This window comes from Plasmodium brasilianum, chromosome 14 (assembly GCF_023973825.1).
Source record: "Plasmodium brasilianum strain Bolivian I chromosome 14, whole genome shotgun sequence".
Taxonomy (NCBI): Eukaryota; Apicomplexa; class Aconoidasida; order Haemosporida; family Plasmodiidae; genus Plasmodium; species Plasmodium brasilianum.
Window position 1 is genome coordinate 1834120 of NC_090127.1, and position 15824 is coordinate 1849943.

The window sequence follows — 15824 nt, forward strand, 5'->3', positions numbered from 1 at the left end:
TACCTTTGCATGCTTGTACACCTGCGCATGCTTGTACACCTTTGCATGCTTATGCATTTTCACTTACATATAAATATATATATATGTTCAAATAATGCATATTACACAAGGAAATATTTATCTTTTTAATCTCTATATAAACAAAAATCACATATAAACCTGAGTTATTATTTTTTCTATTGATATAAATGATATTTATATTTATACATGTGCACATATGTACATATATATATACGTTTGCACATATGCTTATACATGTATACATTGCTTGTGCACTTGTATATAATTTAGTACGTACAAATATAGGTACATATTACCTTATCTTATTTTATAATTTTTGTTTTTATATTATATCTACATTAACTTGTAACGTTATTAAACACATAATTTTCCCTCTAGGATATATATTTTAGTTTTTAAAATATAACTTTTTAATTTATAATTTCCTATGTGCTTACACAATAAGGAATATTTAAAAACCTACATGAATTTAAAATTTGAGCTCATAAAATATGTAAAGAGCTATTAAATATATAACTTTTTTACCCAAAGCCTTTATATATATAGCTACTTCATACATATATATATATATAAATGTGCACTTTTTGTGTTCATATATACATATATATGTTCACTCTAGATATACATATACACGTACTTATGTGCACTTTAGATATATATATATACATATGTGCACTTTAGATATATATATATATACATATGTGCACTTTAGATATACATATATATATGTGTCCCTCTTTGATTTTTTATTAATAAATACATATATATATATACATGTGCACTGCAGAAATACACGTATACATATATTTATATATATATGTGTACGTATGATAGTTTTATAATGCATGCTAAGTTTTTAAGAATAAACAAGTATTATTAACACTCTTTATATATTTATGAATTATAAATTATTTTTTTTTAATACAATCTGCGTATTTAAATTATAGATTGTAACTTATTATTAATATATAAAAAAGAGAATACTTTATTATAAATTAGTAGTTAACACTGAGTGTAAACTTACAATTGATCTTAAAAAAAAGTGTTACCGATATAAACATCGATTTATACAAATGCATATATAAATATATATATATATATATATATATATATATATATTATATATTAAAAACAAAGAGAAAACTCCTAAAATGATAATTATTACATAGGGAAAAAAAAAAAAAAAAGAAAGAAATACACAAGCTCAATTTTATAGTAAACACAATTGCTTGTTTATTATCTTATATCATAAATATATATATACAAGAAACACAAAATTTATGAATATGCATTTGATATATAAATATACACATATGCTTACACACATATATATACATGGGCATATATATATAGTTGAGAATATATATATACATGGACATATACATATACATGGCATATACATATACATAAGTATATATATGTATATATCGCACTTATGAGTGATAGTCATATGTAACAATTAAAAAAAAAAAGATAGAAAACATAGATATAACATTTTTATAATAATTTTCTCAACACATATACACATTTTAAATAATTTAAAAAAATATATATATTTTTTGTATAACAATATTTCTTCTTCATACTTTCATATTTAGGGTTATATAAATATCAGAAATATAACAAAAATAATATTAGCAACAAAGTTAATAAATTTGAAGAAATTAAATTTTGTATATACCATAACTAATCAATTGCTAAAGGAGATTATTATAAAAAAGAAAAAAAATAAATAAAAAATAAATAAAAAATAAAAAGAGAGCCTTAAGCTATACCATATTGTACGTAAAAAAAATCAAAATGTTTTAATGTGTAATAGTAAACATGCACGATTGCATTGTTTACTAGTAATCGTAGTAATAGGAAATTTTCAAAAAAAAAAAAAAAAAGAAAATATTACATTCAAGATCCGAAATTTTTTTAAAGCTATATGTATATATATACATAGATATAAACTAAAATATAAATATTTCTATAAATAAGGGAGAAAAAAAAAAATATAATTTTTTGAATTCTGATATATATAGAGGGGAAATTAGTGAAATAATTTTTTAACGTTTACAATTATACATAATAGAGAGAAAAAGAGAGATAGAGAGAAGATAAAAAAAAAAAAAGATAATTAAGGAAAATTCTATTGGGCGTTTAAAATTATTTCACCCCGCATGCAGTGCAAGGAAAGCATGCAAAAGCGAATAAAAAAATATATAGCACTAAAAAGCAATATATTTACATAAAAAAAAAAAAAAAAAAAAAAATTGAAAGCACCTCGTATACTTACTGAAAAAAAAAAATATATATATACATATATACACATATATATTACATAGTTATATATATATATAGTGAGGAACTTATTGTAATACAAGGAAAGGAACAAAAAACAGTCATTTTGTAATAAACATATTTTATTATAAAGAAGGTATCTGTGTAAAGAGAGAAAGAGAGTAGAGAAGAAGAACAGAAGAAAATTAAGGAAAAAAAATCTGAAAAACGGTATAGAAAGATAAAAAAATATATCAGAAAAGAGCTAAAAAAGAGATAAAAGGTTATTATTATAGCTATACAAAGCGAAAGGAATCAAAACTGAAGTAAATCAGGACAAAAAAAAAAAAAAAAAGAAATTATTCAGTGCATAAGGATGTTTTTGTGCTTTCGAAAAATGCATCCTCTTTTTCAGGATAACTTAAACGATAATCCCAAAAAGAATAAAATTGTTCCCTTATTTTCCGCATGTAATTGTAAAATAAGGAAAATATGCAGCATGCAAAAAAAAAATATGAATCATTTTAATGAAAAAGCTTATAAAATAAATGCATTAAAACAAAATCCTGGTATTAATAATAAGAAGAAGATAATAAAGAATTGTAATGTACAGAGTTTGAGCAAAAACAATACTGAACATTTTAGTTTTGTTAAGAGAGAAAAGGACGAAATTAATTTGAAAAAAAAAGAGGAAAAAGGGGTCAATAAAATGAATGTAGGAAAAAAGAGGGAAAACGAAGGTATAAAAGTTCCTATTGTTAAAGAAGAATATTCAGAATGTTATGATTTTAGGTGCAAACGGAACATAAGTAACGACAAAAATAATTCTTATAATCGTAGTGACACTTATAAGAATAAGTGCAAAAATGAATATAGTGTTTATTGCATAAATTCAAAAAGTACCGACACTAATACAGGAAAGGGAATAAGATCAAGGAGAAGTGTTGAAACAGGAAAAAAGGCAAATAGTGCCAAAAATGGAAGTATTATAATTTTTAGTAGCAACAGTAAAGGCGATAATGACTCTAACAATGGTAGTGAAAATGGATATTCTATTTACAATAATGACAACAGGAGTAGCGGTTCCACTGTTAGCACTAGGAACAATGATGATCATAGTGTAAATGATAGTGTAAATGATAGTGTAAATGATAGTGAAAATGATAGTGAAAATGATAGTGAAAATGATAGTGAAAATGGAAATAGCAATAGCAGTGATGATGATGATCATTATCATTATCATCATCATGGTAATGAAAAAGAAGATGATGATGAAGAGGAGGATAAAGAGGAGGATAAAAGGGGGGATAAAAGGGGGGATAAAAGGGGGGATAAAAGAGGGGATAAAAGAGGGGATAAAAAGGAAGGTATAAAGGAAGACAAAATGGGGAATAAAAAGGGGAGCGATCATAATTCCGTAAAAGAAAGTAGAGAAGAGTATAAAAATACATATAATTCATATGAAAAAGATGATCAAAATGGAAAACAAAATAATGCTAATAAAAACAAAGTAAAGAATGAACATGATAATGACAGCAGTTACTCGAGCGAAAAAGATAATAAAAATAACGATGAATTCAAAAATAGAAACGAAGAAACACAAATTAATGATATTAATGGAAATGTAAATTATGTGGAAAATAATGAAACAAGTGGAAATGAAGTGGAAATATTATGCAAAAGTATTTGTAACATAAAGAGTGATGAAAACGTTGACAATATAAACTGTGTTAAGAGGAAGGAGACATCAGGAGAAATATATGTAAAGAACAATTTGAAGCATAAAAAAAATTTGGAAATAATGTATTCGAGTATTGGTAATATTGAAAAAGACTGTTTTAATGAATGTTACATTAAGAAAAAATTAGGAGTTGAAAATATATATAAAAGTGTGGTGCACTGTGAAAAAGAGGGAAAAAATACTAATTACATGACTAATAATATAACGAGTAATACGGTGAATGATTCAGTAAATAATGGGGTAAATGATGCATCGAATAATGCACCATATAATGAGGATAAAAACGAAAACTTGAATAGCGCTGAAAAGAATAGGGACAAAATAAACGAAATGAAAAGTATGAACAACAAAAATGTAACGTGCACAAATTTGCATAACGTTTTAGAGGCAAATACTGGTTGTGTATTGATAAGAAAAAAGTCAGAACAAAGCACAAAAAAAGAAGAATATGAAAAATTACTTTTATTAAAAAGCGCAGAGAACAGAATAAAAGGGGAGGGCACTTTGAACAGAAACATTTCAGGGGAAAAAATTTTGAATGAGGAGATTAATGAATCTTGTGCTGACGAAAGAACAAAAGGACTTATATCTCATAATAAAGATAAAAAGAGAAATACACTCCATGTAAAAAGAAAATTTATAATTAAAGAAGAAAAAATTAACGAAACGGATATTAGCAATATCAAGAAAGTATGCTTTTCGACACATAACAACCAAATGAATTTTAATTTTTCACCGAAGAATGAAAGTCATGTTAGAAAAGCATTCAGCACAAACAATACAAAGACTGAACGTAACATGAATAATGATGATAAGTCGAACTATCATGAAAAGGTAAATCATGCTGATAAGACAAACCATTCTGATAAGACAAACCATTCTGATAAGACAAACCATTCTGATAAGACAAACCATTATGATAAGACAAACTATTATGATAAGACAAACCATTCTGATAAGACAAACCATTCTGATAAGACAAACTATTCTGATAAGACAAACCATTATGATAAGACAAACTATTATGATAAGACAAACCATTCTGATAAGACAAACCATTCTGATAAGACAAACCATTCTGATAAGACAAACCATGCTAACATGACAAACCATGTTGATAAGAAGAACCATGCTGATATGATATACAATACTAATAAGAGTAAATATGACGATAGTACAATCAACAGGATGCATGCAAAAAATAAATTAAATATTTATTCCACTGTTGACGATAACAAACTGTTAATATGCCGATTAAAAGGAAATCCCCAAAATCTAGAGCGTCACTTTTCAAACGTTTATAATGGTACACTTAAAATACATGTTAAAGAGGAAAAACTAAAAACGAATGAGGACAACATTTTTGAAGTTCCCGTAAATAATACAAATAACAAAATAGTAGATACAAAGAATAACAAAATTGACTTAAAAAAGAGTATTATAAGAGATGATGAAAAAATTGTTGATTCGTGTAAAAATGAAAGTTTAGCTGATGCTAATACACATATGATATATACTTATGCCCAACCGACAGATGCTAATGAACACAAGCAAGGTAGTAAAACAAACCAGGGTGCTACTAACGTGGGTGTTATTAACGGGGGTGTTGCTAATGAGGGTGCTACTAATACGCATACTCCAAGTTATAACAAAAACATGTCTGCTCCAACAAGCAATGAAATAATTCCAGACAAAAATAAAATGAGCGCAGGAGAAAATGCGAACAAAAATAATATTTACAAGAATAATATTGGCAATACTAATATTTACAAGAATAATATTGGCAATGCTAATATTTACAAGAATAATATTGGCAATACTAATATTTACAAGAATAATATTGGCAATACTAATATTTACAAGAATAATATTGGCAATACTAATATTTACAAGAATAATATTGGCAATAATAATATTAACAAGAATAATATTGATAATAGTAATATTTATAACAATCATATTGATTCTAGTAATATAGAAAAGAGTAATACTGATAATTGCAACATGGAAAAAGGAAAAATGAATAATTGCAATATGGATAAATGTTATACGGATAATTACAATATTGATAATTATATTAACTACCAGTCCTATATAAATAACAACGCGGGCAATAATTCATCATTTTTCTGTAAGCATAATGATTACGATAAAAATTTCCCCTTCTTGAAAAGTGAATATCATAATGTGTTATTAAATAATCAAGTGAAAAATTATTTAGTATATCCACATAACCAAATAATAGAATACAACCCTGTGTCGTTTGAAGAAAAGTACTTTAACAATTATAATGATGAAAATATAAATAAATATTTTACTCTATGTAATAATAATAGTTTTAATGAATATAAACCTAACTGGCAACAAAATTTCTATAGCTTTCTACCGTTTATTGTAAAAAATAATGCTCATGGTGTTAATGATGTACACGTGACAATGAAACCGATATGTAACTTCAATTCCGAATATATATATGATAATTGTAAAAATAGTTTTTATATTAACAATTATAAGATTAGTGAGTATGATTCCAAATATGGCATAAACTATGTGAAGGATGTTAACTACGTGAGCGGTGTTAACCTTATAGACGATATGAAAAATAGTAAAGAAAATTGTTCTCATTTCATCAGTGGTAGTAATAACATGACTAAAAGGATGAATAATGGAACTATTGTTAAATCTGTTAACAGAAAAATCTTAAGCATTTCAAATGACTCATCTTTTAAACAGTATAATCAAGGATCAACTTATAAGGATTTTTTAAATAAAAACAATAATAACATTAACCTTCATAATAATAATAACATTAATAACTATAATAATTGCTTTAATAATAATATTAGCAACATTAATAATAATAATAAATTATCCCATAATGAAATATATACCCTAAGCAATCTAGAAGAACATAAAATAACAACCTCGAGTAGTACTACCCACTGGAAAGTTGACATAAATAACCAATGTGCTAATTGCAATGGTAATAAGGATGAAATGGTACGAAGGAAAGACGAAATAAGTGCTAAAGGAAATATCGTTAATAAGATGGGTGACAAGATGGGTAACGAGATGGGTAACGAGATGGGGGGCAAAAAGGTGAACATATATAATGGAAGCAATGAGAATAATTTCAAAAATTCAAATTATTATGCTGCATGGAATTCTGGAGATGGTATAAATGGCACTAATACACATACAGAAAGGAGAATATTTAAATGGACGAATAGCTCACAAGGATATATGACAGCTATAAATGAAAAAAAAAACAATGAACAGGACGCAAATAATTTTAGTGATCGCATTAATTACTTAAATAGTGACATAATTGGCAACAAAAATTGCAGCATAATTGGAAGCACAAATGGAAACATAACTGCAGATACAAATGGAAACTTTATTGATAACACACTTAGTAACATAACCAACAACAAGGATCAGATTAATAATAGCATGATTAATTACACACATATAATGTACAGTAATATAAATAACTCGCATGCATGTAGCACAAATATTTCCGAAAATAAGATTTTTTCGGAGGAAAAAAATATGAGGAAGTTTGAAAATAATGTGTGTACTTTTCATTCAAAAAATGAAGGAGAATATAACATATATAACGAGTTGACTAACATGAGTATTTCCAGCAGTGTTGGTAAAAATTTAAATAATTTCCCCTTGTTGAATGACAATCATTTTAATTATAATATTGCCAACAAAACTGATATACTGAGTAACAATTATATAAATTGTTACAACAATGTAAATAATATTAGTTATTTATATGACAATTTTAATTATTACCCTTTTAATTTAAATAAAATAAATAATATTCATAACATAAATTTTGATATTAACAAAAATCTTTTTATTAATAATACGTATGATGAAAAAATTACCGATGAATATGATGCAAATTATTTGGGAAATTCTGAAATGCCTCAAGTGATAACTAAAATACCAAGTATTAACATTTCTGATAGTAAGGAAATAAAAAGAAATTTTGAACATGTCAATGAGCATATTAACAAATATGACTATGTTAATCATTTGAATAACTATTTTAACAACATTAATAAGAGCTCTCAAACTATCGACATTTCCTGCGCACACACAAGTGTTGGTAACAGCATTTGTAGCTTCTCAAACAGCAGCACTGAATCTAACGCTTCTAGCAGTAGCACTGATAACACGAGCTGCAAAAAAAGCATCAACAGAAGGAACAGAGGAAGCATCGAAAGAAGCAGTAAAGGAGGCAACACTAGCAAAGTAAATAATAAAAATATCAACAAAGAATACACCAACAAAGGAACCAACAGCAGATGTAACAAAAAGAAAGGCAGAGGGAATAGCAAAAAGAGAAGCAAAGGGAGTAAAAAAAAGAGAGGCAAAGGGTGTAAAAAAAAGAGAGGCAAAGGGAGTAACAAAAGCAGCAACCAAGAAAGTGACAAAGTAAGTAACAAAGTAAGTAACAAAGTAAGTAACAAAGAAAGTAACAAAGTAAGTAACAAAGTAAGTAACAAAGTAAGTAACAAAGAAAGTAACAAAGTAAGTAATAAAGTAAGTAATATAGTAAGTAACAAAGTAAGTAACAAAGTAAGTAACAAAGAAAGTAACAAAGTAAGTAATAAAGTAAGTAATAAAGTAAGTAATAAAGTAAGTAACAAAGTAAGTAACAAAGTAAGTAATAAAGTAAGTAATAAAGTAAGTAATAAAGTAAGTAATAAAGTAAATAAGAAAGAAAGAAAAAAAGGAATTAAAAAAAGTAGCAACAGTAACAAGGATGTTAATAATGATAATGGAGGAAAAGTTAACAATGAAGGGGAGAATGGGGAACACAATATTGATGACATTAGGGGAAACAGGAATGATGAAGCTAATGATAATAGTTATTACAAAAGTATTAATAATACTAATGGGAATGAAATCTTGAATGGCATATTGAATGGCATGAACCAAAGGAATAGAAGCATTGACCACATACTCAGCTATAGCAACACTATCACTAGCAGCGATAAAAACAGTAACCATAGTAACAACAATAACGACATTGACAAGAACGACAGTAACAAATACAACAATAGTGATACCAACGGATATCTCGATTTGGAGAGAGGCATTAATAAACTCATTAACAACACAAGGAATAATGGCAAAAATAAGGAAAACGATGATTATAATACCACTGCATGTACAAATGATGGTAGAACTATTGTGGATTACCTAAATGAAAATCACAATGATTTGAAAAGGACCTATTACATGAACGCACCAATGAAATACAGCAATATTAGTGAAATAAGTTTTTTAAATACTAATATCAATAAGCGGAGTCATGCACATAACCAATTCGCAGATTATAATTATTTTAACGAGGTAAATTGCGCTAATTATGCGAATATTACGAATAATGCGTATATTACGAATAATGCGAATATTACGAATAATACGAATAATGCGAATAATACGAATAATACGAATAATGCGAATAATGCGAATATTACGAATAATGCGAATAATACGAATAATGCGAATAATACGAATAATGCAAATAATGCGAATAATGCGAATAATACGAATAATGCAAATAATGCGAATAATGCGAATAATGCGAATAATGCGAATAATGCGAATAATGCTAATTACGAGAATAATGCGAATAATGCTAATTACGAGAATAATGCGAATAATGCTAATTACGAGAATAATGCGAATAATGCTAATTACGAGAATAATGCGAATAATGCTAATTACGAGAATAATATGAATTATGCTTATAATTGTAACTATTTAAATCCCGCAAATTATATGAACTGCAATATAAATGAGATAAAGTACGTTAATAAAAATGATCAATTAAATTATATCAATGATAAGAGTTATGTTAACGAAACAAACAATATGCAGTTTGCTAACAACCGCATGCATTATGTGAACTCTGAAAATAACATTTTGACCAGTGCAGCAGGTGTTCAGAGGAATTTTGATGACTCAACTTTCGTTCCTATGGTTAGCAGTGGTGCCAATGGAATTAGCATTGGTAATGGGAACTGGAACGATATCAGTAGTGGTAAGGAAAATTATTTCAGCAATGATAACAAAAACTATTTCAGCAATGATAACAAAAACTATTTCAGCAATGATAACAAAAACTATTTCAGCAATGATAACGAAAACCTTTTCAGCAATGATAACAAAAACTATTTCAGCAATGATAACAAAAACTATTTCAGCAATGATAACAAAAACTTTTTCATTAACGATAACGAAAACTTTTTCAGCAACGATAACGAAAACCTTTTCAGCAATGATAACGAAACATATATCATCCATGATAACGAAACATACATCAGTAATGATAATGAAACAAGTATCAGCAATGGGAGCGGATACTTCATCAGCAATGACAATATCATCAGCGAGCAAAATGACAGAATTAACGATATAAAGAATAATAAGTTGTACATAAATGATAACCTCTTTTCAACGAATGATATGATTGACTCTAAAGATGCTTTATACAACAACTTCACAACAACTGAAAGCTCAAATTACGATAATATGGACGCCACTTGGACTTACAACTATATCTATAACCATTATTGTAACTATAAGTATAATTGTAATTGGAACTATAATAATAACTCTAAAAGCAACAATAATAGTACCTATGACTGTAACTATAACAGTAACAATGGTAATTGCACTTATGAATGCAACTATAATGGTAACAATGATAGTAATACCTATGAGTGCAACTTTGACAATTACAATAATAATAGAATCTATGACTGCATATATGACAATTACAATAATAATGGTATCTTTGACTGCATATATGACAATTACAATAATAATAGTATCTATGACTGCATCTATAACTCTAACTACATCTCTAACCATAACCATACTTATGAAGCAGATAATTTTCCTAAAAATGTATTAAATTATAAAGAGCCAAAAAAGGAGCAAATAAATTCGACAAGCTGTTTAGCTGAAGGGGAAAAAAAAAATAATTCAGAAAATAACAATCATAAAAAAGAATATACGAAAAAGGATGAATCGGAAAATACATACGAAATACAAAAAGCAATATTAATGGAAAATGATGAGAAAATTAAAGAAATGGTGGATGAAATTATATATAATGCATCTTTATTACCTGAAAAAGGGTTAACAGGTAGATATGCACTCGACTGTAATCATCCTATTCATAGCGTTTGGAAAGATACTACTAGAGGGCACTGTTCCTGGAGATGTAGATGGTGGGAAAATGGTAGAAGGTTAAGTAAAAATTTTAATGTGAAAAGGTTTGGTAATGAAGGTGCATTAAAAATGGCTATCACGATGAAAATGAAAAAAAGTACGCCAAAAGAGCAGGGGCAATTATTGAAACATCAAAGGGATTTTTTAAAATTATGCTATGTTAATAAATGGATAAAGAAAAAGAACGACCCGTCCGATGTTAGCAATAAAGGCACTGCTAGCAGTAATAATGATATTAAAAATTGCGATGATGCTAAAAATATCGGTGATGCTAAAAATATTGACAATTTTAATAATGTTGATAATTTTAAAAATATCGATAATTTTAATGATGCCATTAATTTTAACAATATCGGTGATTCTAAAAATATCGGTGATGCTAAAAATATCGGTGATGCTAAAAATATCGGTGACGCTAAAAATATCGGTGACGCTAAAAATATCGGTGATTCTAAAAATATCGGTGATGCTAAAAATATCGGTGATGCTAAAAATATCGGTGACGCTAAAAATATCGGTGATGCTAAAAATATCGGTGATGCTAAAAATATCGGTGACGCTAAAAATATCGGTGACGCTAAAAATATCGGTGATTCTAAAAATATCGGTGATGCTAAAAATATCGGTGATGCTAAAAATATCGGTGACGCTAAAAATATCGGTGATGCTAAAAATATCGGTGATGCTAAAAATATCGATGATGCTAAAAATATCGGTGATAACACTAATAGTGATGACGTTAACAATATCACCATTCAATTAAATGCAGAAGCAAATAATGAAGCCAACGTTGCGCAGAGAGCAACCTTCCTATAATAAACTACTATGTAATGAATTTTTTGTACTGATATATTATTATATATAGTAAGAAAATACTCCGAGTAATATTAAAATAAAACACGAGATACACATAAATAATTTAAAATAGTTTCCTGCATTACTTAATGAAGAATATAAAATTTTTTATATAAATTTCAGTGAATAAAATTTTTTTTATGCACAAATAAAAGAATGTATATATAGCATTATAAACGGCTATATAAAAGGTAATAAAGTGGCAATATATATATGCCAATAATTAAGGCAATAAATACGGCAATAATTATGGAAATAAATACAATAATAAATATGACAATAAATACAATAATAAATATGGCAATAAATACAATAATAAATATGGCAATAAATACAATAATAAATATGGCAATAAATACAATAATAAATATGAAAATAAATACAATAATAAATATGGAAATAAATACAATAATATATAAGGCAATAAATACAATAATAAATATGACAATAAATACAGTAATAAATATAGCAATAAATACAGTAATAAATATACAGTAAATCAGCAATAAATATACAATAAATATGAAATAAATACGGTAGTAAAAACGGCTATTAAAGTGCTAATATAAATGGCAATGTAAAAAGATATATAAATGGCTAAAAAAATGGCAGCATGAATGAAAACAAATTAAATATAAAAAAATGTTATTAATAATACTTTACATTCAAAATATATGGAGCTTATATCTTCAATTTAAGCAATAATTTTAACGTTAATATAAAAGCTTTGGGAGAAAATAAAAAAATGAAAGTTATATATTGAAGAATTGTTATTGTAATGCTAATAATGGCATTCAAATTGTTCCTTTAATATACCTGCAAACTGTGTAAAAATGTATGTATATATATATTATATATGATTTTGTATGTATGTATATATAAAAAAAAAATCCCACTGAACATTTGTTATCACAATATATATTTAATCATTCACCATCATATTTATTTATCTTTATATATATATGCTGCTGCAACAGCGCAAAAAATTCACGCCCTCATCCAAAAAAAAAAAATTTATACTTTTATTTATCAAAATATATGCATAACATATTATTTAATTGGTAAAACAAAATAAATACAAAGTTTAAATCCTAATTTTCAACATATCCTTGAGACTTTAATGATTTACAAAAATGATATTACGCATATTTTAAAATTTCTCCACTTGTTAATTTTCCAACTTGTTAAATTTCCAACTTTTTAAATTTCCCCTACTTAAATTTCCTCTATTTCTTAATTTCCCCCAATTTCTTAATTTTCCACAATTTCTTAATTTTCCCAATTTTTTAATTTTCCGAATTTTTTAATTTTCCGAATTTCTTAATTTTTTATATTTCTTTTTTTTTGTATATATTTCCAATTTCTTAAATTTTTCAAATTTCATAAATATTCCAAATTTTTGAAATATCTCAAATTTTCTCAAAATTTTATTTTCATATATACATATATAACTGTTCATTTATAAACAAAATTTATGTAATTTATCCTTCATTTTAATGTATATCTTCTGAAATTAATTTTATGAATGTGTAGTAATTCCATAATTTATACCATTAACCTGCACTATTTTTATTTTTCACCAAATTGAATTAAATTGTTTAGCTTCTAAACTTTCAATTTTTAAATAAGTATTCCAAAAAATAAAAAAAATAAATAAAATAAAATAAAAAAAATAAAATAAATATAAAATAAAAAAATAAAAAATGAATAAAATAGAAAAATAAAAAATAAATAAAATAACATAAAATAATTCCAAGTATCCTTTAATTCCTTTTTACTTTCATATCCGACAGCCAATAATTTAGGTCATAATAATGAACACGTATATGCCTTTTTATAGACGAAAATTTTAATTTTTAGTTTCAGCTTTTCAGCTTTATTTTTTCACATTCTGGTTTTGCTTAATCTTCCTTCCGTGGTATAAATTTAACGTATTACATATTTTGAGATATCTGTTTTATAATTTCAACTTTTAAATTCTCTACCTTTCTATTGCTTAATTTGTGCCATCTTTTTTCTTTTAATTAGTTAATGACTTCTATTTTTCAGATATTTCTTTCGTTTCTGTACAATGATTTTGTCAATTTTGCCTTTTTTTCTTTTTCTCTTTTGGCTAGTTCAATTTTTTATGTAACCCCAATATTACTCATGTCTTTTAATTCTTGCATTTTCTCCCTGTTCTAATTTTCCTGTTTTATTAAACATTATGTCTACTATACAACACATAGCAGCTAATTCCTTCAAGGTATAATAAAAAGAGAACAAAAAAAAAAAATTGTAGAAATATATTTCAGATTTTTCTCATTTTTACGATATTTTCCAATTTGAATATGTAGGATGTATTCCTTAAATTTTTTCCTATTACAAAGTTCATTGCAGGAACGAAAAATGTTCTTACCTACCTTTATTATCTTTACATGCAATAAATTTTTAGACTATTTTATATCATATGTTTTTTTACTTATTTTGTATTCATTTAATATATACTTATTAAGGAATATTCTTTTGTAAAAATATTTTATAATTTCACGATATATGAGTCTTTTAAAATATAGCTATTTATTGTTAACACCTCATTATAATGACGGATAAGAATAACAATATAAGATACAAAGAGAAACAAATAGGTTAAAATGCAAAAATGTAAAAATGTGTAAAATAATAGGGATAAAATAAACGAGAAGTGTGTATTAAAACATAATGATCAATTTTACACTTTAAAAAAAAAAATTTCTGAAAATATTTCAGTGAATTATTTTTTATAGAATTATCAATAAAATTTTTCATTTTCATAATAATAAAATAAAAAAAAAAAATAAACATTTTCCAAGTTCACATTTGTTTTCGTAAAAATAAAAAATTAAAACAGTCCTTATCTAATGCATATTAAAAATATAATTTGAAAAATATGTATTTCAAAAAATTATGAGAAAAAATAAGAGCATACATGCTTAAATATATTATTAAATGTAGACATACTAAAAGTGCTCTATATTATATGTTTACAAAAATAATTTTTTTTTTCTAATTTTACTCTTTCACTTGCTTGTCTTAAATCTTTTAAGACGCTTGAAATGAAATGTTAACTTTTCTTTGGTGTAATTATGATCATAAATGTACATCATAAAATTTTTTTAATTCTAGTCTTTACTTAAGAATAGTATTATTGTCAATACTACTTTCAGTAATTTGAAGCTCTCACTAATAGAAAAAAAAGAAGACCCTAACAATGTTGATATTTATCATTAACCTGGTAGTGTGACAGGTAGTTGCAGTTTTCACTATACAAAATTTGTATTCGTTACTCTGTACATAATCTCGTAATACATACACCATATCAATAGAAAAAGATAAATCAATAACCTCAAAAATATAAGAGGATGCTCAAAAAGGGTCAAAACTGTTAATATTAAATATGGTATTTACACATGTGCACATATATATATATGTACATATATTTTTTTTTAATTTGTTTAAAATAGTATAGAACAGTCTTTTAACCCTCTAAATCGGTAAAATTAAAGAAGATACATTAATTCCTTGAAATTATTTAAAACTACTATTACGCGTAAATGTGTTTTAAAATTTTTTACATCTAATTCAGTAATATTACAGAGAGAATGCTATGAACTACAAATAAACAATATAAGTTTTATTTCAACTTAATACAAGTTCT

At 25.8% G+C, this 15824-nt stretch overlaps 1 protein-coding gene across 1 annotated transcript; it reads left to right on the plus strand.

Annotated features, from left to right (window-relative positions):
• Positions 1 to 2683: 2683 nt before the first annotated feature.
• MKS88_005619 (uncharacterized protein) lies at positions 2684 to 12109 on the plus strand (the record flags this gene model as incomplete). The annotated part of the gene is made up of 1 exon (XM_067218898.1): positions 2684 to 12109. The coding sequence occupies one exon, from the start codon at positions 2684 to 2686 to the stop codon at positions 12107 to 12109; it is 9426 nt and encodes a 3141-aa protein (XP_067070827.1).
• Positions 12110 to 15824: the final 3715 nt, after the last annotated feature.